Source organism: Carcharhinus amblyrhynchos, chromosome 4 (genome assembly GCF_965287045.1).
Source record: "Carcharhinus amblyrhynchos chromosome 4, sCarAmb.v2.hapA, whole genome shotgun sequence".
NCBI lineage: Eukaryota > Metazoa > Chordata > Chondrichthyes > Carcharhiniformes > Carcharhinidae > Carcharhinus > Carcharhinus amblyrhynchos.
In genome coordinates, this window is record NC_137327.1 from 34072948 (window position 1) to 34097052 (window position 24105).

The window sequence follows — 24105 nt, forward strand, 5'->3', positions numbered from 1 at the left end:
TTATTATTTTATAAACCTCTTTCAGATCACCCCAAAACTTCCTACGCTCCAGGGAAAAAAGTCCCAGTCTATCCAGCCGCTCCTCATAACTCAAACCATTAAGTTCTGGTTACATCCTAGGAAATCTCTTTTTCTAATTTAATAATATCCTTTCTATAATAGGGTGACCATAACTGTACACAGTATTCCAAGCGTGGCCTTTCCAGTATCTTGTACAACTTCAACAAGACGTCCCAACTCCTGTATTCAGTGTTCTCACCAGTGAAACCAAGCATGTCGAATGCCTTCTTCACCACCCTGTCCACCTGTGACTCCACTTTCAGGGAGCTATGAACCTGTACCCTGAGATCTTTGTGTTGTCTAACTCTCCGCAGTGCCATTAACTGAGTAAGTCCAGCCCTGGTTCAATCTACCAAAATACATCCCCTCTCATTTTTCTAAATTAAACTCCATCTGCCATTCATCAGCTCACCGGTCCATTTGATCAAGATTGCTCTGTGGTTATGATTAAAGTTCTGAACTGTCGATTCATCATAAAGAAGACTATGCTTTAATAAACAAGATAGCAAAATAATAAAAAGTTGTCTAGTTATTTTATTGCAATGTCGCTTCATTTTGTGATGTAGTGGGAAAACCTGAAATAAAAGTAAATACTGGTTGCATACACTTTTGAATTTGTATGTTGAATTTATGAACTTCTAAAATGCTTAAAGACATTTAAAATTGATACTTTATTCTAATAATTTGGATGTATAAGAACATTTTATTTAAAATTTTCAGCAAAAAGTGAAATATCAGGATAAGAATACGTTTTGGGCATTCGTGAAAAATGGACAACATCATATTGTCTACTTGTTATACACCCTAGTTTACATTCAATTCTGATCTGAGTTGAGTTAAATATAGGGTAGAGTGTATAACGAACTGTTGTTATACTTAACTCCTATCAGTTGAATTGAATGCTAGTTGTACACACACCCCGTTTTACAATGTGATATTGCGCATTTTTCGCTACTGCTCAAGAATAATTTCTACGCATTCATTTGAAAGTGAAATACTTTTCAAACAATGTGAAATTTCTAAATGCTGGTATTCAGAGAGTTTTGGGTATTTATAAGAAATAGGAGCAAGGGTAAGCCATATGGTCCCTTCTGTCCTCTGCACCGTTCAATACAATTAAGGCTGACCTTTGGCCGCAATTCCATTTCCCCACCTGTTCTCTCTATCCCTTGATTGCCCAAGAGACCAAAAATCTATATGTCTCAACCTTAAATGTATTCAAAGATGGAGAATCCACAGTATTCTGGGATAGATAACTCTAATTCACAGCCCTTTGATTGAAAAATTCCTCCTCATCTCAGTCCTAAAGTCCTGGAGTACAATGTTAGCAAGTGTGAGGTTATACACTTTGGCAGGAATAATAGTAGGAGGGAATACTATTTAAAGGGCAAAAAGCTGCAGCATGCTATGGTGCAGAGGGACCTGGGGGTCCTTGTGCATGAGTCGCAAAAACCCAGTCTGCAGGTGCAGCAGGTGATCAAGAAGGCGAGTGGGATGCTGGCCTTTATAGCGAGGGGGATAGAATATAAAAGCAGGGAGGTCTTGCTGCAACTGTACAGAGCACTGGTGAGGCCGCAGCTGGAGTACTGTGTGCAGTTTTGGTCGCTGCACTTGCGCAAGGATATTTTGGCCTTGGAGGGAGTGCAGAGGAGGTTCACTAGGCTGTTACCGGAGATGAGGGGGTTGGACTATGAAGAGAGACTAAATAGACTGGGTCTGTACTCGTTGGAGTTTAGGAGGATGAGGGGGGATCTTATTGAGACGCATAAGAGAATGAAGGGGATGGATAGGGTAGAGGTAGAGAGATTCTTCCCACTCAGAAAGGACAGCAGGACTAGAGGGCACAGCCTCAAGATAAGGGGGGGGCAGTTTAGAACGGAGTTGAGGAGGAACGTCTTCACTCAAAGGGTGGTGAATCTCTGGAATTCTCTGCCCGTTGAAGTGATGGAGGCTACCTCGCTAAATATATTTAAGTCACGGGTAGATAGGTTTTTGGTAGGCAAGGGAATTAAGGATTATGGGGAGAAAGCGGGAAAGTGGAACTGATCCACTTCAGATCAGCCATGATCTTATTGAATGGTAGGGCAGGCTTGAAGGGCTAGATGGCCTGCTCCTACTACTAATGTTCTTATGTTATGTTCTTATGTTCTAAATGATTGTCCCCTCATTCTGAGACTGTGCCCCTGTGTTCCCCACAGGAACTGAGATGAGACATTTCTTCACTCAGAGGGATGTGAATCTTTGGAATTGTCTACCACAAACGGTTGCCCCATTGATGAGTAGACTTAAGACTGATATCAATAAATTTTTGATCTCTTGGGGACTTTTCAATATGGGGAATGGGGAGGAAAGTGCAGTTGAGATAGAAGAGCCATTATTATATTGGATGACATAGGTTTGAAGGGCCAAATTATCTATTCCCATCCAAAATGTTTTATTTGCAAAGCACTGTGGCACAGTGGTTAGCACTGTTACCTCACAGTGCCAGGGCCGGTTCAATTCTTGGTTGGGTCACTGTGGATTTTGCATGTTCTCCTCATGTCTGCGTGGTTTCCTCTGGCTGCTCCGTTTCCTGCTACAATCCGAAATCGAGTTGGTTAGATGGATTGGCCATGCTAAATTCTCCCTCAGTGTACCCAAACAGGCGCCGGAGTGTGGCGACTAGGTTTACTATGTACCAATGAGAAGAAGAAAGTGTTTCATTCTTCAACTTAAAAGAAATGTAACTATTTTACATCTAATGAGGATACATTCAGATTTAGTGTCGGAAATTTTCCAACTTCCATAGTCTCCTAATTAGATATTGTAATTTCATTGGAATAAGTGACTGCTTTAAACAGATACATTATTTTTGATTTGAAGTATTATTTTGAGATTATTGTATTCTGTACATGTTTTAATATTTTCCTTCAAAAGTGAATGCAACTTCCTCTGGGTTTGCGGCTAACAGTTCATTATACCAAACGTCTGATTGTGATTTTATTTTATAGCATATTCTAATTTGATACAACACAAAAGCATAGTTTAAAAATTTTAATATGCTTTTGTGCTTAGAAAAATACAAAGGAAAATTACTTTTTCTATTGGACATCACCTTCATATTTGTTAGTGTATGACCAAATTGCTAGGTAGAAGTTTAAAGTAGCTGTCCGGAATCCTATAAACAACAACCTACCAACAGAAACTGAATTTGCACTATTCTGTAGTAAATGTGTTAAATGGAAGCTCTGAGGAAGGGTTATCCAGACTCAAAACGTTGTCTCTGTTCTCTCTCTACAGAAGCTGTCAGACCTGCTGAGATTTTCCAGCATTTTCTGTTTTTGTTTCAGATTTCCACACCTGCAGTATTTTGTCTTTATCTGTAGTGAAGGTGGTTCAAGTAAATGCAATTCAATCTATGTATACTGGTGAACAAGTCAGCAGATTATTTAAAAATGCAAATTGGACACTGATCTCGGGATAGAGAATTTAAAAGTAGTAAATTAAGTAAATTCTCCTAAATTTGTAAAGAGCCCTGCTCAGATGGCCCTTAAAGTACTTTGTACAGTCCTGGGGAGGGGGTGGTTAAATTGCTTACTTCCAAAAATACATGAGAATTGTGATGCATGATTACCCCAAGCCTGCTCAGAATAATCCAATGTGCTGCTTGTTCATATCATGTTTTCTGCATGTAGCTATGCTCCCCACAATGTTTATTGGCAGAGTGCCCAATATTGTTAATAGCTTGCATGACTTAAAGGGGAGTTGCATGTTGCATCAGGTGCTGAGTTTTATAAAACATCTGAACTGGGAAGAATGCTAGAATCCCATGAATGAGTGAAGAATAGCTGGGAAGCACAGGCACTCATGTTTTCAGGTGTAGGTGCTGCACCAAAGGTCTTGTTGGGGGAGATTGAAACATGGTGAGACCACTGTGGGAAGAGAGAGCCTCTAATCAATGTCAGATGTATAGCCTCAAGGTCCTGGATGCAGCACTGAAAAATGTTTAATGATCTCTCATGGTGGGCAAGGTCTGTGAATGCATCTTTAAGTGTCATATCTGATCAACTGCATCACCAGCCTCAGACAATTTACTACATTCCCATCTCTCCCCTAACAACAATTTCTACCAGTTAGGATTTGTCTCTTATACTCATCCTCTATCTCATCCTCACACACTTAGCACTTCTGTAAGCCTAAAACTCAAATCTTTTAGATTTGCCATGGCAGCCAGATTGCCCAAACATATTGCATGATGCTGTGACACACTTCCCTCTCTCTTGTAGGCAAAGGTGACACACAGCTGGCAGTAGCAGGAAATAGTGGTAGGAAGAGAGACATTCTTCCATGTTCTAACCCCACAGGGGAGATGGTGTTGGCCATTACTAGAAAGGGCAGTTGCTGAGGCATGGCCACTGGTGCGGTTGAAGCAACTTGCCTGCCATTCTGCAATCTTTTCTGACCAGGAAGTTGCTAATGGTGTAAGCTTGCATTTTTTTTTCTCTTTCCTCATCAAGACCTTATCCTTACCCAGACTGTGGAGGAAGAGCAAAAAGTCAGTGTAGTTGAAAGCACCATCACTCAATTTCATAGTCATGGTCAGCAGCTTCAATACTGATTTTGTGCTTCATTTAGAGAATCACAGAATTATTACTGTGCGGAAGAAGGCCTTTCAGCCCATCATGTCTGCATTGGCTCTCCAAATCAGCATTATGATTTTGTGCCATTCTGCTGCCTTTTTCCTATAACTCTGCACATGTTTCTATTCAAATAATCATACTATACCCTCTTGAATGCCTCAATTGATCCTGCTTCTACCACACTTGCAGGCCGTGCATTGCAGACCCAAACCACTTGATGTGTGAAAATGTTTTTTCACACATCGCGTTACTTCTTTCACAATCACTAAATCTGTGTCCTCTCATTCTCGATACTTTTAAGAGTGGGGGCAGTTTCTCCTTATCTACTCTGTCCAATCCCCTCATGATTGTGTACACCTTTATCAAATCTCCTCTTAGTCTTCACCTCATCAAGGAGAATGGTTCCAACCTCTCCAATTTATCCTTACAACTGAAACTTCTCATTCCTGGAACTGTATTGTAAACCTCTTCTGCATCATCTCCAGTGCGTTCACATCCTTCCTAAAGTGTGGCACCTGGAACACTCCACAATATTCCAGCTTAGGTTTAACTAGTCTCTTAAGAGGATAGGTTAAAAGCGGGTGGGGGAGGTGTGGATATCCACTCATGATGATACACTGGGTACAAGTGCACTGCAGTCAAAGCAAAGGGAAAGAATTGCTTGCTGCAGGGGAAGGTTGTTCATTAGTTCAATTGCAAGTGCAGATGATAACTTCAATGTACAAGGCTACAGAAAATTCATATTGAACTCAGAATGGTAACTCTATTTCTCAGTTCACAGATACTGCCAGAGCTGCTGAGTTTTTCCAGCATTTTTATTTTTATTACAGAAGAGAGCTGATGGGTATTTACAGTCAAATGCTTGAAGTATTGGAAAACTTGTCAGAAAGTGTGCACTCATTGTCAAGGAGCATGGAGCAATCTGGTACCAGTTTCATAAAGGTCCTTACGCAGAGCTTGGAGTTCTTCCTATCTGACATAGAATATGAGGCCAGCTCCATTCATCATGCACTTTCTGAGGGCTGATGTCCTGGCTTTCGTTGCAGCACAAAGACCATTTACTCAGTGTCTGAGTGCTAGAGTGGAAGCTCAAGATTGCTGTCATGCAGTCTCAGCTTGCTTCCGTGGCAACTCAAACCGTGACTGTCATGGCTCTGAATACTAGTGCAAGGCGGTTTTCTGGACACCGCAGCACTCCTGGATTCTGTTCTTGCTCTAAGGACCCTCCGCAGATATGTCCTGTTTCTGAGAACCCTCTCCTCCTCACTATTCTGATAGCTTGTGTTGCTCTGTGTGGCCTTTGACCATAACCGGGAGCGTCAGCAATGTCAAGAGCAGCCTTATTAGGCCATTCATTTCTGGAAGCAATTGGTTTGTGAATCTTAAAGTATTTTCCCTGTATGCTGTTGAAACTTTTAACAAGCATGGAAAAGCACCCAAGATGTGTTAAACTGTAGACAAGCAAGAGGAATTAATCCAGCAACTAATTTTTAAGTAGTTGATCTCTTCTTATAGCACTGATGGGGCAGAGGGGTTTCCATCATCATAGAATGGAATAGAATTCCTACAGTGCAAAAGGAGGTCATTAAGCCCATTGTGCCTTCACTGACTCTCCAACAGAGCGTCTTACCCAGCCCTCCCCATCTGCCTTATCCCCATAATCCCACATATTTACCACGCCAATCCCCCTAACCTACATGTCGTGGGATAATTTAGCATGGCCAATCCACCTAACCTGCACAGCTTTGAACTTTAAAGGGAAGGGGGGGTCATTTGTTCAACATTAAATGGAGAAGAAGACTAAATTGTGGAGCTCTGAAATGTCTTTGTCATGATTTGCCTGCTTGCATGATGTTGACAGCTGTTAGATATGTATCTGCTCACCCCTTCATCAATAGAACATCTGGTGTACACCACAGACACTATTTTGGAACCTTAAGGGGTCTTGCAGTGCAAAAAAGGGTGCAAGAAGAGGAGCAGTACCAAGGCCAGTTTCTTCAGCCTTAGTCTCCATATTATAAAAAATGGATAGAGGTGCTGCAGAAAATATATAAATTTACAAGGGCTCTTTCTTCAAAGGGGGTTTGTACTGGAACTAAGAGATTGAACAAGCTGAGGCGTTTTCTTTAGAAAAAGGTCAGTAAACAGACGTGGGTCTTGAAAATTCTGATTGGGTTTGATTGTGTAGATATGAAGAGAATATTTTCACTTGAGAGAATTCAAAACTAGAAGTGGGATTTTCTTTTTAAAATGTCGGTTTCAACAGGAAAATTAGAGAGAATCCTGTTGTCGTGAAATATCTCTATATATTCTGCCATTTTATTCAAAAAAATTTCACGTGTTTCATGTGCGCTTGTCACTTTACACCCTAAAAATCATAAGTACAAGATAGTTACTCATAAACCCAATGGGGAATGAAGGAGAAATTTCTTTACTCAGAGCAGTTAAAATGTAGCACTCAGTAGCACATGAAGTGGTTGAGGCTAATCTTCCGTAGAAAATTCTTCCATAGAAAACTAATCACTTAAATGAGAGAAAAGGGAATACAAAGATATGCTGGAAAGATGAGATGAGGCTGATGGAATTGGAGGAGACTCGTGGGGTGTAAGCACAATCAGAGTTAAGTTGAATAGCCTGTGTCTGCTGTTTATTTTGTGTAAATTACTTCCCTGTCTTTCCTGTAGCTGTTAATTTCTTGCAGGGATACTTGAACCTCTTGCCTTCACTGCCCTAAGTACATGCTTACGTATCCATCTGTCAGGGATGCTGGATAGCAATCAGAAGGGTGAAACTTGTCAGATTCCATCTTCTTCCTGCTAACCCCCAATCCCAGCATTCTCCAAACTGTGCCAGGAATGCTGAGATGAAGAATAATTATAGCACTCAACTGGTGTCCATGAAATCATCTAATACAACAAAGCTGAGGACTAAATTTTCCTTTTTTTTGTCACTATTGCTCAGCTGCTGACTTGATAAACTTGAGTGCTTGAGGAAACCCATGTAATTTAATCATGTATGAAGTAGATTTCAAAAAGCAGTTTTCTGCTGACAAATTCACTTCTTTGTTCATAAATTGTTTTACGTGCATGACTTCACTGGAAGGTGGCAGTTTCAGCAACGATCAGCTGGAGAAATAGAACTGAAATGCAGAGAAGTTATCGCACAGCAGTAAGTCACAGCACCAGGGACATGCGTTCAATTCCCGACTTTGGGTCATTGTCTGTGCAGAGTCTCTCCATGTCTGCGGGGGTTCCTCCAGGTGTGCTGGTTTTCCCTCCCATTGTCCAAAGGTGTGCGGGTTGGGTGGATTGGCCATACTAAATTGCCCCTTAGTGTTAGGGGAACCAGCTAAGGTAAATGCATGGGGTTGTGGAACTGGGGCCTGGGTAGGATTGTGGTCAATGCAGACTTGATGGGCTGAATGGTCTCTTTCTGCGCTGTAGGATTCTGTGTTACCCAAGTTATATTCTATGTTATGTTGAATTTACATAAAACCTCTATTAGATACTATGAACAGTTCTGATCTCGATTTTACAAAAGGGTTATTGGGACATTGGAGGAAGCATAAAACAAAATTATAGGATTGGTAACAGAAATAAGAGATTATGATTATCGGGAAAGTTTGAATAGGCCAGAGCTTTTCTCTGTCACGGTCTTTAGAAGTATGAAGAAATTGGATCGGATAGAGATATTAATGTTATTTCCACTTGTGGATAGTCCAAAATAATGGTCATAAATGTAACGCATCAATATTTATAATTATTAATGTTGTAAGGTAAAAGGTGAGTAAATGTATCCGAACTAACTTTGATCAATTTTCAGAAACTCTTATTTAACTGGGTGTGTTACACTGTGAGATAGACAAAGAGGACGAGAGTCAGATACAGTCCAACATAACTTTATTAAACGTTTTATTGGGAAAAACAATATTTATCAGATGTTACTTTAATTAAACTCTATCAATCTCTTTGCAGGATTCTTCAGTAAACAGTCTTAAATCTTTAGGTAAACAGTCTCTAATCTAGCTTTCTACTTCTGACTCATACTTCCGAAGGTTCGCTACACCTTATCCCTAGGTCCCTATCACTGTATTTGAATTGTTCATCTGAAAAGACTGGTACTTGTTCAAAAAGACTGGGACAGACTCTTCATGGTGTTTGAGGATTGGCTGATGTTTCAGGATCTGCAGTCATTGATTTGGGATCCCCTCTCATCTAGGATTGTTTTGTGTCATCTCAGTGAGGTGGTCTCTGAATCTGGTCAGTCTGATGATGCTTGCCACATGGTACAAGAAACTGGAGATGTTGTACTGTTCGACTGCCAGTCGAAGCTACTCTCTGGAGACGTCATTGAAGAAGGTGCAGAAGCAGAGAGCTGGGGCTCCAGGTTTCCTCTCTTATCCCCGTCTTTGCACCCTTCTTCAAGATTCTGTGGCATGTGTCCAATACTATCATTGAGTGTGGGCAGAAAGATCCAATGAGGTGACCACTTTCCATACTTAGAGGTCTTGGAACACGTCTTGAACCATCAGTTGCTGAGTGCTGTCCTCGTTGCTTTATGCCTCTGTCTTCCTATTGAGCTGGATGCCACCAAGTCAACGTAGTATTCTTCTAACAAAGCAGGTTCACTGGAGATATAAAAACAGTTTATCCTGAAACAGTGTGGCCATTAGCACCTGGCCAGGCAGTGCCAGACCTGTCTGGTTTCAACAGGAAGTTAATTGTTGAAAGCCTGGATGCATGAATGCTGTATGTTCCAGCTCTGCAGTTTGCAAATTGCAGGGCCCAGTTAGGTTTAAATTTGGCTTCCACATTTCTTGTTTCGATTTGATTTATTATTGTCACATGTATTAGTATACAGTGAAAAGTATTATTTCTTGCGTGCTACACAAACGAAGTGTACCATACATAGAGAAGTGGGGATGCAAAATGTAGTGTTACAGTCATAGCTAGGGTGTAGAGAAAGATCAACTTAATACAGTGTAGGTCCATTCAAAAGCCTGATGGCAGCAGGGAAGAAGCTGTTCTTGAGTTGGTTGGTAAGTGTCCTCAGACGTTTGTATCTTTATCCCGACAGAAGAAGGTGGAAGAGTGTATGTGTGGGGTGCGTGGGATCCTTGATTATAGAACGTAGAAAACTACAGCACAAACAGGCCCTTCGGCCCACAAGTTGCACTGATCATATCCCTACCTACTAGGCCTACCTATAACCCTCAATCCCATTAAATCCCATGTACTCATCCAGAAGTCTCTTAAAAGACCCCAACGAGTTCGCCTCCACCACCTCCGACGGGCAGCCGATTCCACTCACTCACTACCCTCTAAGTGACAAACTTACCCCTGACATCTCCTCTGTACCTACTCCCCAGCACCTTAAACCTGTGTCCTCTCGTAGCGACCATTTCAGCCCTGGGAAATAGCCTCTGAGAATCCACCCGATCTGTACCTCTCAACATCTATTAACCTCTATCAAGTCACCTCTCATTCTTTGTCTCTCCAGGGAGAAAAGACCGAGCTCCCTCAACCTAGCATCATAAGGCATGCCACCCAATCCAGGCAAAATCCTTGTAAATCTCCTCTGCACCCTTTCAATAGCTTCCACATCTTTCCTGTAATGAAGCAACCAGAACTGCGCACAGTACTCCAAGTGGGGTCTGACTAGGGTCTTATAAAGCTGCAGCATTATTTCCCAGCTCCTAAACTCAATCCCTCGGTTGATGAAGGCTAGTACACCATACGCCTTCTTGACCACACCCTCCACCTGCGAGGCCGATTTAAGAGTCCTATGGACCCGGACCCCAAGGTCCTTCTGATCCTCTACACTGCCAAGAGACTGGCTGCTTTTCCAAGGCAGTAGGAAATGTATGGGAAAAAAGCAAAATACTGCGAATGCTGGAATCTGAAACAAAAACTGAAAATGCCGGAAGATCTCAGCAGGTCTGACAGCATTTGTGGGAAGGGGATAAAGCTAATGTTGCTGAGAGCAAAGAGAATCAGCAGAGATTTATACTATGAGGGTGGGTGGGGGTGGCAGGTGCTCGGAATGGGACAAAGGGAATGGACAAATGTGCCCATTAAGTGATCAAAACGTGTGAATGACAAAAGAGATGTGCAGATAATTAAAGGACTACCTGAGGAATGTGGTAGTTGCTCTGTTTGGAGGGTGAGGGTGGAAGGAGGAGAGCTGGAATGGAAAGTGGAAAAATGGAGGCGAGAAAGAAAGATGCTAAAATGAATGAATGAATAGGATGAAACAAAATGAAACAAAATAAATGGAAATGGGGTGAAGGTGAGTTCTGTGGACTCCAGCAATCCATATAACATCCGTACCTGTTGGACTTGAATCTACACTCTCTACATGGAAGCAACCTCCCAAACAAATCTTTGTTATTTATAAAAATATATGAGGAAAAACTACATTCATCATTTTCATTTCTATAAATAGTTTCTGTCTATTACATACCCAACTTATTATGACTTAGAAGTGGCAGAGGCACAACCGTTTTGCAGCTGAATCTGATCCCAATCGTGAACCTTTCGAAAATGGCCATGAAAATTCTGCATTTCCAATGACATCCTGCTATAACTTCCCATTTAATCACATGTTGGTATGGATTGTGCGCTAAGTGGCTACTAATTAGAAATTTCATTTAGAGACTGTATTTACACAGGTACAGAATAATTGCCAAAGCAAGACGCTATATTTACTTAAGAGGAGTAGTTTAGGGAATGCTTTTCTCCTTACAGCAATATTCAATTTAATAAACTTCCTTTGGTGTATTGCTCATTTTAAACTGTTTAAGTATTGCAAGAGTTCCTTCCTGTAACAATCTGATCCTCCCTAAATGTTTGAACTGCAGAACTTGGCTCCATTGTGCCCATATGCTACAAATGCAATTTTGGGTGCAGAATGAAATGTGTGTGTGTGAGTACACTTCAGGATTTAACCTATAATAGTAGAGTGCGTCAGGAATCAGTGCTGGGCCACAATTATTTCCAACATGTATTAATGAATAGGGAAAGGGGATGAATGTACTATTGCCAAGTTTGCAAATGACATAAAAATAAGTGGGAAGGCAAGTGGTGAGGATGACACAAAGGGTCTGCAGAGGGATAAAGACAGGTTAAGTGAATGGGCAAAAACTTGCCAGATGGAATATATCGGAAGATATGAAGTTATGCACTTTGATAGGAAGAATAATGGAGCTGAATGTTATTTAAATGGAGCTTTCACAGAGGAATTTGGTGATCTTTGTGCATAAATCATAAAGCTAGCACACAAGTACATCAGGTAATAGGGAAAGCAAATGGAATGTTGGCCCTTATTTCAAAGGGAATGGAGCATAAAAAGAGGGAAGTCTTGCCAAAACTATACAAGGCACTAGTTAGACCACACATGGAATATTGTGAATAGTTTTGGTCCGCTTATCTAAGGAAATATATGCTGGCAATGCAGAGAAGGTTCACTAGGTTGACCCCAGATTTTCTTATGAGGAGAGATTGACCACATTGGACCTATACTCATTGAAATTTGGAAAAGTGAAAAGCGACCTTATTTAAACAAATGGGATGCTCGGGGACTCGACAGGACAGATGCTGAGAGATTGTTACACCTTCTGAGAGAGTCTAGGACAAGAGGGTGACATCTCAGAATAAGGGGACTCCTATGGACAGATGAAGAGAAATTTCTTCTCTGGGGGCAATGAATCTCTGGAATTCTTTACCACAGAGCCTGAAGAGGCTAAGTTAATAGGTATGTTCAAGGCTGAGATAGACATTTTTAATTAATAAGGGGGTTAAGGGAAAAAGAAGAGAAAGTGGAGCTGAGGATTATCAGATCAGTCATTGAATCTCTTTGAATGCTGGAACAGACTTGATGGACCAAATAGCCTACTTCTGCTTCCCTGTCTTATGGTCCATTCAAAGAATAGTAGTAAAACAAAAACAAAGGCTGTTATCTGAATGCATGAAGCAATTATCATAAAATGGATGAACCAACAGCATAAGAAGAGTTAAATGGTTTAGATCAAAACTCCATTACAGAAACATGAGCCTAGTCTTTGCCAAATGACGTTGAGACCCAGATACAAACATTTCACCCCCATTTCTAACAGCTCCTGTTTTTGTCAATAGGGGATAGGGAATGGTACGTGATTCACACAGGGGAAATCTGAACCAGCAGAGCTATTTGAACTGCTGAGTTCAAACAGACCTCAATTTTGCTGGAGTGCCGTCCATTTTCCACAATTTATTACTTACAATTTTTAAGAACAAACATGAATGGTTGTAAAAGGTAGATATGGTCTGTGGAACTGTCATTTTATTTAAATACCATGCCCTTTACATTTTGCTGTGGATTTGTGGGGGGGGGGGGGGAGCACGGCGGCGCTGTATCTCTTGAGTTGAAGAACAGTGCTTGTATTATTTTTAAGAGGTAAACATTGGCTTCCTAGAAACAGAGACTCAAGAAATTAAATAGGCAGGCGGGATGAGAAAATGGCAGAGATGTGAAGCAAATACTTTGTCTTCACAGTAGAAGACACAACTTACAGAAGTTGCCAGAATTAGAGGGTAATCATGGACTAATAAGAGTAAAGAACTTGAGGAAATTTGTATCTCTGAACAAAGTTTTTGAAGGCACTTAAAGATCCATTGGCTTTTAGTTACTTGACCTGCAGGCCTAAATCCTAGGGTTCTAAAAGAAATAGCTGAAGTGATGGTGGATACACTGTGATTTTCTAAGGAAATTTCATAATTTATAGAGTTGTCCCAGCATACTGGCAGTTAGCAAATATAACACCACTATTCAAGAAAGGATGGAATTCCGAGAAAGTTATCCTGACATCAATCATTGGGCAAATCTATTGTTAAGGAAGCCTTAGGAATGCACTTAGAAAATCATGGAATGATCAGACAAAGTCAGTGTGGTTTTTTGAAATGTATTAGCATTTATGGAGGATATAACCAGTAGATAGATGAAGGGAAGCTAGGATGTAGTATACTTGGATTGTCTACTGGAATTGTTCAACTCAGTGAAATACCCTTGAGTTGGACAATTCCAAAGATTCATCAACTTTCAGGTGAAGAAATCTCTCCTGATCTCAGTCTTATCCTGAATGCGTTGGGATACTCTTCACTTGCCTGGAATAGTGTAGTTCCAATAACACTCAAGAGGCTTGACATCTTTCAGCACAAGGCAGTCCACTTAGTCAGTATCCTATTCACCACCTGAAACATTCACACGTTCCTGGTATCTAACTGTGCTGGAACAACTTACCAAGGCACCTTGATTTGATTTATTATTGTCACATATATTAGCATACAGTGAAAAGTATTGTTTCTTGTGCACTATACAGACAAAGAATACCAATACATAAGGAAGAAGAGAGTGCAGAGTGTATATTACAGTCATAGCAAGGGTGTAGAGAAAAATCAACTTAATGTAAGGCAGGTCCACTCAAAAGTCTAATGGCAGCAGGGAAGAAGCTATTTTTAAGTTGGTTGGTACATGATCTCGGATTTTTGTATCTTTTTCCCAATGAAAGAAGGTAAAAGAGAGTACGTCCGGGGTGCATAGGGTCCTTGATTATGCTGGCTGCTTTTCCGAGGTAGCAGGAAATGCACACAGAGTCAGTGGATGAGAGGCAGGTTTGAGTGATAGACTGGGCTTCATTCATGACCCTTTGTAGTTTATTGCGGTCTTGGACAGAGCAGGAGTCATACCAAGTTGTGATGCAACCAGAAAAATGGTTCTATGGTGCATCTGTTGAAGTTGGTGAGAGTTGTAGTGGACAGGTCAAATTTCCTTAGTCTCCTGAGAAAGTAGAGGCGTTTTTAGCTTTCTTAACTATAGCCTCGGCATGAAGGGATCAAGACAGGTTGTTGGTGATCTGGACACCAACGTTTTAGAACAAGAGTTGAGGAGGAACTTCTTCACTCAAAGGGTGGTGAATCTCTGGAATTCTCTGCCCATTGAAGTGGTGGAGGCTACCTCGTTGAATATATTTAAGTCATGGGTAGATAGATTTCTGATAGACAAGGGAATTTAGGGTTATGGGGAGTAAGCGGGAAAGTGGAACTGATTCACTTCAGATCAGCCATAATCTTATTGAATGGCGGGGCAGGCTCGAAGGGCTAGATGGCCTTCTCCTGCTCCTATTTCTTTTGTTCTTGTGACACCTACAGACGATGAAGTTCTCGACCATTTCTACTTTTTCCTCATTGATGTAGACAGGTGCATCCTCTCCATTATGCTTCCTGAAGTCGATGAGTATCCCCTTCGTTTTGTTGACATTGTGGGAGAGATTATTGTCGTTGCACGAGCTCACCAGATTCTCTCTCTCTTTCCTTTGCTGTGTCTCGTCTTTGTTTGAGATCTAACCCACAATGGTGCTGTCAAGAGCGAACATGAAAATTGAGATGGAAGGGAATTTGGCCATACAGTCAAAGATTTATAAGGAATATAGTAAGGGGTTGAGGACACAGCCCTGCGGAGCGCCAATGTTGAGGATGATCACGGAGGAGGTGTTGTTGCCTATCTTTGCAGTCTGTAGGTTAGAAAGTCTGGGATACAATTGCAAAAGGAGGAACTGAGCCCCACGCCACAAAGTTTGGAGATGAGTCTCATTGGAATAATGGTGTTAAAGGCTGAACTGTTGTGTGCGAATAGAAGTCTGACATAGGTGTCTTTGTTCTCTAGGTGCTCCAGGGTTCAGTGCAGGGCCAGGAAGGTGGATCTGTTTTGGCAATGGGTAAACTGTAGTGGATCCAGGCAGGCAGGAATTGATTTGCGCCATAACCTTTCAAAACACTTCACAGTGATGAACGTCAGAGCCACTGGATGATAGTCATTAAGGCACACTGCCTGGCTTTTCCTTGATTTGACAGCACCTTCCAAACCTGCAACCTGTACCACTGAGAAGGACATGGGCAGCAAAGTCATGAGAACAGCCCCACCTGTAAGTTCTCTCCAAGCTGCACACCATCCTGACTTGGAACTATATTGCCGTCTTTTGCTGTCTTTGTGTTAAAATCCTGGAATCACTTCCTTCCTAATAGAATTGTGGGTGTACTGATGCCACATGAACTGTGGTGGTTCAAGAAGGTAACTCTCCAAGGGCATTTAAGGGTGGGCAATAAAAGGCTGGCCAACTAGTAGTGTGCACATGCCTTGAATGAATAAAGCAAAAAAACTGCTAGCCTGTCTAGATTTTGCATCCTCTACTGAGGCATGCAGGCTCTCAACAGCATACTTAGTACTGACCTGAACGTTGCAATCATTGTTTTCAGTAGACAGCAGAAAGTTTCTGTGTTGCCTACAATGAACAGGTGTGCATATACAACACATTACTATCCCCACTCCCATTTTAGGGCCTTATCCAGTTTTCCCTCCTTGACCTTTTAAGGTACTTAGCATGTGTCTACTTCGGTGATGCTGAGAAATATAAATTTGTAGCAAGCTGGTCAAGATGATGTGTTAATAAAAATACTAACCTTTTTTTCATCTTTATTGTAGAAAAAGAGGGAGTCTCTGAGGAGACCAAATCTGAATCCATCACTGACGCAACTGACCTTGCAATGCCTCCTGAAATGCCAATTGTGATTGATCGGCATGCGCTAAAAGATATTCTAGGAACCCCTATCTATGAAATGGAGGTAAGGGTAAATTTGACAGTTTTATTATTCCTGCAAGCTTTGGAAAATATTTCTGAAGCAAATAGCCAGTGTGTTTGGTCAGAATATATATTAAAATCAGTAAGAAAGTTTGTGTATATAAATATAATTGTTCTACAGAATACTGTTAAACTTTTTATTTGTTCATGTGCTATCACTGTCATTGGCAAGGTCAGCATTTGTTGCCCAATCTTGCCCTCAGACTGAGTGGTTTGCTAAGTCATTTCAGAAAGGCAGCTAACAGTCAATCATCACATATCAGCCAGACCAAGTAAGGTATGGATGCCCATCCCAAGAGGGCAAAAGTGAACGAGATTCCCTTTTGCAACAATATGTGACTCGACTTCAATTCCATATTTTTTTAAACTAATTTAAATTCCAGCAGCTGACACTGGGACTAATTCAGTGTCCCTCAGGTCTAGGCCTCTGGATGACTAGTCCAGTAACATTCATTACGCCACCATCTTCCCCCTGATGCTAACTAAGTGAGATTTATACCCATGTGTATGTGTTGTTGCTAAAGTTCCTTCTTGGCACTGATAATCCATATCAGCTATGTAATCCAACAAGATCATGCATTCAAATCTTATTGTTGCACCGCATGAGCAGTGATATAGTATGCATGTTTGGAGCGCGCAGGTGCTAAGATTTTAAAATACTTCAGATTGGACCTTTCTGAGGCACTTTGTTGAAGTGAGAACAGAGAGCAATCATTGTTAAGATTGCATTGATCCAGGTTACATCTTGGCTTTTAGAAACTGCAAATTTAATTACCTGACAATATGTCTGTAGGATTGCTGCCAGAAAAGGTGAAAACAGAAAACATTTCAAGATCATTTGCTATTTTTATTAGACACTATTCGACTTGCATCAAGTTCCTATTCTTTGTCTCAGCTGTTCTGAAATCATTAGTGATCTCATTTGGTCATTCTAGAACAGTCCTGCTAATAATCACATTTTAAGACAACAAAGAGAAAGCAAAATCAATTTGAAAAGATTGGGAGAGAAATTTGTTTCAGGCAGTAGTGCAAGACAAATGATATTGTGTCCACCACATGTTATATGAACCATAATATTCTGTTATGTTCACTTAAATATAGCTGGTCATCAGAATGAGAACATGGCAGTCAGGGCCATGTCTTTTCCATCTATTGTGTTCTACCCTGTGATCTCTAACTTGGGCCACTTTCATGGTTCGAGGCATTCAATAATACAAACACGAGTAGTACATGTATCCATGATGTGGAGATGCCGGCGTTGGACTGCGGTAAACACAGTAAGAAGTCTCACAACACCAGGTTAAAGTCCAACAGATTTATGTGGTAGCACAAGCCAGTAGCTTTCGGAGTACTGCTCCTTCATCAGGTGAGTGGGATTTCAGTTCACAAACAGGGCATATAAAGACACAAACTCAATTTACAAAATAATGGTTGGAATGTGAGTCTTTAAACATCTCTTTCACCTGTGCTTAACTCTCTCTCCACTCACAATGTACCTTTAAGACTTGATTACCTGTAAAGACTCCCATTCCAACCATTATTTTGTAAATTGAATTTGTCTTTATAGGCCCTGTTTGTGAACTGAAATCCACTCACCTGATGAAGGAACAGCGCTTCGAAAGCTAGTGGCTTGTGCTACCAAATAAACCTATTGGACTTTAACCTGGTGTTGTGAGACTTCTTACTATATATGTATCACCAAGGTATATCTATGGAAAGATTAACATGCAATCGTATATACTTACAAATATACAAAATAGGAGCAGATTTGCCCCTCGAACCTTCTCCGTCGTTCAATCAGGTCATAGTTGATCTACTTATGTTTCAAGTTCCACATTCCCACCCACCCCAATAATCTTTAATTCTCTTGCCTAACAAAAATCTGCCTCCCTTTGCTTTAAAAATATTGAATGACCCTGTTTCCACCACCTTTGGAGGTAGAGAATTCCTAAGTCACACGACCTACTGATTAAAATAAAAACTCTGTCCTATAATGGCAATCCATAATTTTAAAATAGTGCCCCCTAGTTCTGAACTCACCCAGAAGAGTAAATATCCTTTCCATATCCATCTTGTTAAGACCATTTAGGATCTTGTATATTTCAATCAATTCACCCCACACTCTTCTGAACTCAGCTTTGGCCCAGCCTGTCCAACTATCCTCATAAGACAACCCACTCATTCCAAGTATCAATCTAATAAACCTCATTTGAACTGCCTTCAATACATGTACATTCTGTCTTGAATAAGAGACCAAAACTGCACACAGAATTCAAGATGTAGTCTCACCAATGTCCTACATAATCTTATTTCATTGTCCAATTCCACTTGTTGCCAGATTTTTGCTCACTCACTCAACTTATCTATATCCATTTGCAAACTCCTTATGACCTCTTCACAATATATTTTTCCACCTATCTTTGTGTTGTCTGCCAATTTAATTCCAATCCCTTTGCTCCCCTCATCTAACTCATTGATGTAAATTGTAAAAAGTTGAAACCCTAGCACAGACTGCTGCAGGACTCTACACGTCACTGTTTAGAGTTTGCACATTCTCCCCATACGTGGGTGGGTTTCCTTCAGATGCTTGGTTTCCTCCCACAGTCCAAAAATGTGTGGGTTAGGATGATTGGCCATGCTAAATTAACCCTAGTGTCAGGGGGATTAGCAGGATAAATATGAAGGGTTATGGGAATAGGGCCTGGATGGGACTGTGGTCGGTGCAGACTCGATGGGCTGAATGGCCTCATTAGGTACTGTAGGGATTCAATGATTCTGTCAACCAGGCATACTTTCTTGTTGGCTGGCAGAAAACAATCTTGTGCCTACACTCGTGTTACCCCCTACACCATGGACTTATATTTTCCGCAACCTTTCATGTGGCAACTTACTAATTTCCTTCTGGAAATCCAAGTACAGCTGTCTACAGGCTCCCCTTTATTTACAGCACAAGTTACTCTTTCAAAGAACTCTTGAATTGGTTAAACTTGACTTCCTTTCACAAAAGCATGCTGACTCTTCCCAATTTCTTGAGCTTTTCTTAGTGCCCAGCTTTAACCTCTTTAATTATGATTCTAACAACTTCCCCACAACAAATGTCAAGCAAACTGGCCTAGAGTTACCTGTTTTCTGTCTTCCTCCTTGAATAGAGGGGTTATATTTGCTACTTTCTAGCCTGATGGAACCTTTCCTGAATCTAGGGAATTTTCCACACTTTATTAGTCACTTCTAAGACCATAGGATGAAGTCTGTCTAGACTCGGAGATGTGTTCTGCTGCTCTGTTTCCCTAATGCTTGTCATTTCACCAAGTTCCTCTCTCCCTTCCATGTCCTAATTTACAGTGGAGCAATTTATTAAAGGTAAAGCCCCAGATGACCATAGGCTACTCCCCCATTTAAAAAGGAGAGCTGACTGGCAGTGATTTAACCCGAGGATCACCACATCTCAGGCTGGGGGCAAGGTTGAGAAGGCCGACCTTCATGAATAATCTCAGCCAGTATGGGAATTGAATCCACACTTTTGGCATTCTCTGCATTACTAATCATCTGTCAAGCCAACTGAGCTAAACTGACCCCTGAACAATTTATTAAAGAACTGATGACTTAATGACTCTTCACATTTATGTACTTTCATTTAATGCAGAATTAGCTTGAAACCAATGTGTTTAAGAGACTTTTTTGTATGCCTCAGCGGAGCAAACATCAAGCCTCTGCAGAGTGCGATTTTATGGATTATATCAGGTGTTGAACATAGAGGTGTAACTGATTGTTAGCAAAACACAGTTATAATACATAAAACACTGAACAGTAGCACATCCCTTTAGTGAGAGGATTCTAGTGCACATCCTTGTGGTCAGTACAGGAATATCACTGGCAGAATGCCAGTGATGCAGAATGAGAGAATAGTAATGCTAATAAATGTCAAAAGGAGATAGTTAGATTTGCTCTTGTTGGGTATTTGGAGAAACTGAAATGGAGTACTTTTAGTACTAAGTACCACTTTCTTTAAAGAAGATTATACTTTACCAGATATTCAGTTTAAAAAATGGTATCAAGATTTTAAACCATTTTAGTAAAATACTCAAAATGATTTCCTTTCACAAAAGCATGCTGACTTTTCCCAATTTCTTGAGCTTCTGTTAGTGCCCAGCTTTAACCTCTTTAATTATGTTTCTAACAACTTCCCCACAACAAATGTCAAGCAAACTGGCCTAGAGTTTCCTGTTTTCTGTCTTCCTCCTTGAATAGAGGGGTTATATTTGCAGCCTGATGGAACCTTTCCTGAATCTAGGGAACTTCCTATGCTGCTTTGTGTTATTGATCATAAAGGTGTGCTTGAAAAGCTCCATTACAAAGTTGTAGGTGGGGTAGAGGTGGAAGAGGACTGTGCCTTCAGAGGGATCAGTGGAGCAAAAATCTTGAGTTAGTTTATAAGTCAAGGTTTGGGTTCCAACATCAATTTCAATCCATGAGGGATAGAAACTGGGGAAAAGAGAAATCCTCAGGTGGTCAAAGCAAAGGACAGAGAAAGGTACAGTTCAAGAACAGGCCCTTTGGCCCTCCAAGCCCGTGCCAATCATGATGCCCTAGCTAAACTCAAAAAACCTTCTGTCTTTACATGATCCGCATCCCATCTCTCCCTATTTATGTACCCATCAAGATGTCTCTTAAATGTTGCTAATGTGCCTGCTTCTCCCACCTCTGACAGTGCATTCCAGGCACCCACCACTCTGTGCGTGAAAAATTTCCCCCACACATCTCCTTTAAAGTTTTGCCCTCTCACCTTAAACTTGTGTCCCCTTGTAATTGACACTACCGCCCTGGGAAAGAGTCTCTGACTACTCACCCAATCTATGCTCCTCATAATTTTGTAGACCTCTATCAAGTCTTCCATCAGCTTCCATCTTTCCAGTGAAAACAATCCTAGTTTATTCGACTCTCCTCGAGACCAGGCAACACCCTGGTGAATCATCTTTGCGCTCTCTCCAAAGCTTCCATGTCTTTCTGGTAGTGTGGTGACCAGAACTGCATGCAATACCCCAAATGCAGCCCAACCAAAGTTTTATGTAGTTGCAACATGATTTGCCATCTCTTGTACTCAATGCCTCAGCTGATGAAAGCAAGCATCCCATATGTCTTCTTAATCACTTTGGTGACCTGTGTTGCCACTTTCAGGGAACTGTGACCTGCACACCCAGATCCCTCTATATGTTAATGTTCCTACCATTTACAGTATAATTCACACCTAAATTTGATTCTCCAAAATGCATCATGTCACATTTGTCCGGATTAAACCCCTGAGGAAACTTGACAGGGTGAGTGCTGAAAGGATGTTTCTGCTTGTGGGAGAGACTAAAACTAGGAGAGACAGTTTAAAAATAAGGAATCCTCCATTTAAAATGGTGATGAGTAGGAATATTTCCACTGAGAATGAGTGTCTTTCGAACTCTCTTTTCTGGAGAGTCACTGAATATTTTTAAAGCAGGGGTAGATAGATTCTTTACCAACAAGAGAGTTAAAGGTTATCAGGGATAGGTGAAATGTGTGATTGAGGTCACAATCGGATCAGCCATGATCTTATTGAAGGCAGAATAGGCTCGGGCTGAATGGCCTACTGCTAATTTGCAAGTATGTCCATGTTTCTGCTTTACAGCAGGGACCATTAGACAGTGATCTTGGCTGATTTTCTTTTCTCCTGCTTTCTCAAAGAACATTACAAAAGTTGTAGCATTCTGATCATAATCTCAGTAGTACAGATCAGGAATCAGGCCTGAAGTCTTGTAGCCTTTATAGTGCAATTTCACACAAGGCAGGGCAATTAGCACCTGAACCATTGGGAGGTTAAGTTAAATGTTCTGGAAATAAGTAAATGAAAACCATTAATAGAAGTTGAATTTTTTTCCTGTTATGCTACACAGGTATCCCAGCGCTTGAGCCAGCCTGGGGTGGCAATAGGTTTGGCTTGGACACCATTAGGTGGTGAGATCATGTTTGTGGAAGCAAGCCGAATGGAAGGAGAGGGTCAACTGACTCTAACAGGGCAGTTAGGGGATATTATGAAGGAATCAGCCCATCTTGCAATAAGCTGGCTGCGCAGCAATGCAAAGAAGTATCACTTCACAAATGGTATGTAAAATAAACTCTGCATGAGGAAGAGCTCAATATAATAATTTCAGCCAAATCTTTTGACATCTAAAGCCTTCATCTGTGAAATATTTATTTTGTAATGCTACTAGAGACAATAAATCTGTCTAACTGCAGAGCATAGAGCATAGTGGCTACACAAGCAAGTGTAAAGTTGAGTTTCTGTGGCACAGAATTCATCATCTGTCTTTCAGAAGCCTATCCACTATCTGCAGGGCCCAAGTCAGGAGTGTTATGAAATATTCGACTCATGCCTGGATGAAAGCAGTTCCAACAATATGCAAAAAGCTTGACACCATCCAGAACAAAGCAGCCTGCTTTATCAGCACCCCATCCACCCAACTTAAATGCTTACTGCCTCCACTTCTGGCGCATAGTGGCAGCAGTGTGTAGCCTGTGCAAGATGCACTGCAGCAACTCATTAAGTCTATGACAGCACCTTCCAATCTAGTAACCTCTACCAAATGGAGCAAACCACCATCTCTAGCAGTATCTCGCACATCATTCTGACTTGAAACTATAACTGAGTCAAAAACCTCAAACTCCTAGCAGCAACATTGGTGTACCTAAACCATATGGACTGCACTGGTTCAACAAAATAGCTCACCACTATCTTCTTGAAGGCAATTCACAATGGACAACAATCCTCACAACCAATGAACAAATTTAAGATAAGGGGCTTTAGGATTTTTCTAATATAAATTTTACCATTAATATTTGGTATTCAGAGACCTGGAGGTGGGCTGTTTTTGCATCAAAAATAGTGCCTCAGTTGTCAAGCTGACCTGATCCAGATTGGATGACCTGGTTCAGCCTGGGTGAAACAGTATTCATTATGATTGTGAGAAATGTTATTTCGCTGCTTGATTAACGGAAGCAGAAGACACCCAAATATTTCTATTTTTCGAGCAAGCAAATTTCTCCAATTCTCATTCATGGTGTTACGCACATTTATATATTCCCTAACTAAACTATTCTACTCCTAGCACATGGTTATGATTGAACAAATTGCAATCAAGAATCCAGTCTTGTACAAAATTAGGTCAAGTTAAGGGCACGCCATCAGTAGCTATTGCTGGATATCAAAATTTTTTTTGCATATTATTGAAGTACGCTCAACCTTAATGCTTATAAACAGCACAGTTTAAATATTTGATTGCGTTATGTACTCATGATAATTAATTTCTCATCCATTGAGGTGTTTTGCCTTGTATCATTTGCTTTTGCAATGTTCCATTAACAATCTTACCTAACAATATGGAGTCAGCTTTTTTTTTCAAAAGGTTTATTTTCCTATTTGTTTCTTCTTGTCAAGAGAAACATGCTGAACGTTGCATTCTAAATAAAAGGTTTTCTGTGAAATTACCATATCTTTCAGTTAAATGCAGATCTATAATTATAGTTCAGAGAGAACTGGGAGGGCAATCTGTAAGATTGTTCTTGATAGTATAAATGCAATCACATCATTAATTCTGTGGCGAATTTAAACTTACCAGAAGTATTGATCAAAATTTTTGTCTTCTGGACCAGGCTATAAAGAAAAAATGAAAAAGGAGATTGTGTTTATGTAGCACCTCTGCAACCATCTGATACCCAAAAGCATTGTACAAC

At 40.8% G+C, this 24105-nt stretch overlaps 1 protein-coding gene across 1 annotated transcript in view; it reads left to right on the top strand.

Annotated features, from left to right (window-relative positions):
- lonp2 (lon peptidase 2, peroxisomal) overlaps positions 1 to 24105 on the top strand; it is a 99173-nt gene that overhangs the window by 67773 nt on the left and 7295 nt on the right. Inside the window, exons 12-13 of the mRNA XM_080186957.1 lie at positions 16194 to 16333; positions 22269 to 22476. Of these exons, the coding sequence (XP_080043083.1) occupies positions 16194 to 16333; positions 22269 to 22476 (348 nt within the window). The remainder of the gene's footprint in view (positions 1 to 16193; positions 16334 to 22268; positions 22477 to 24105) is intronic.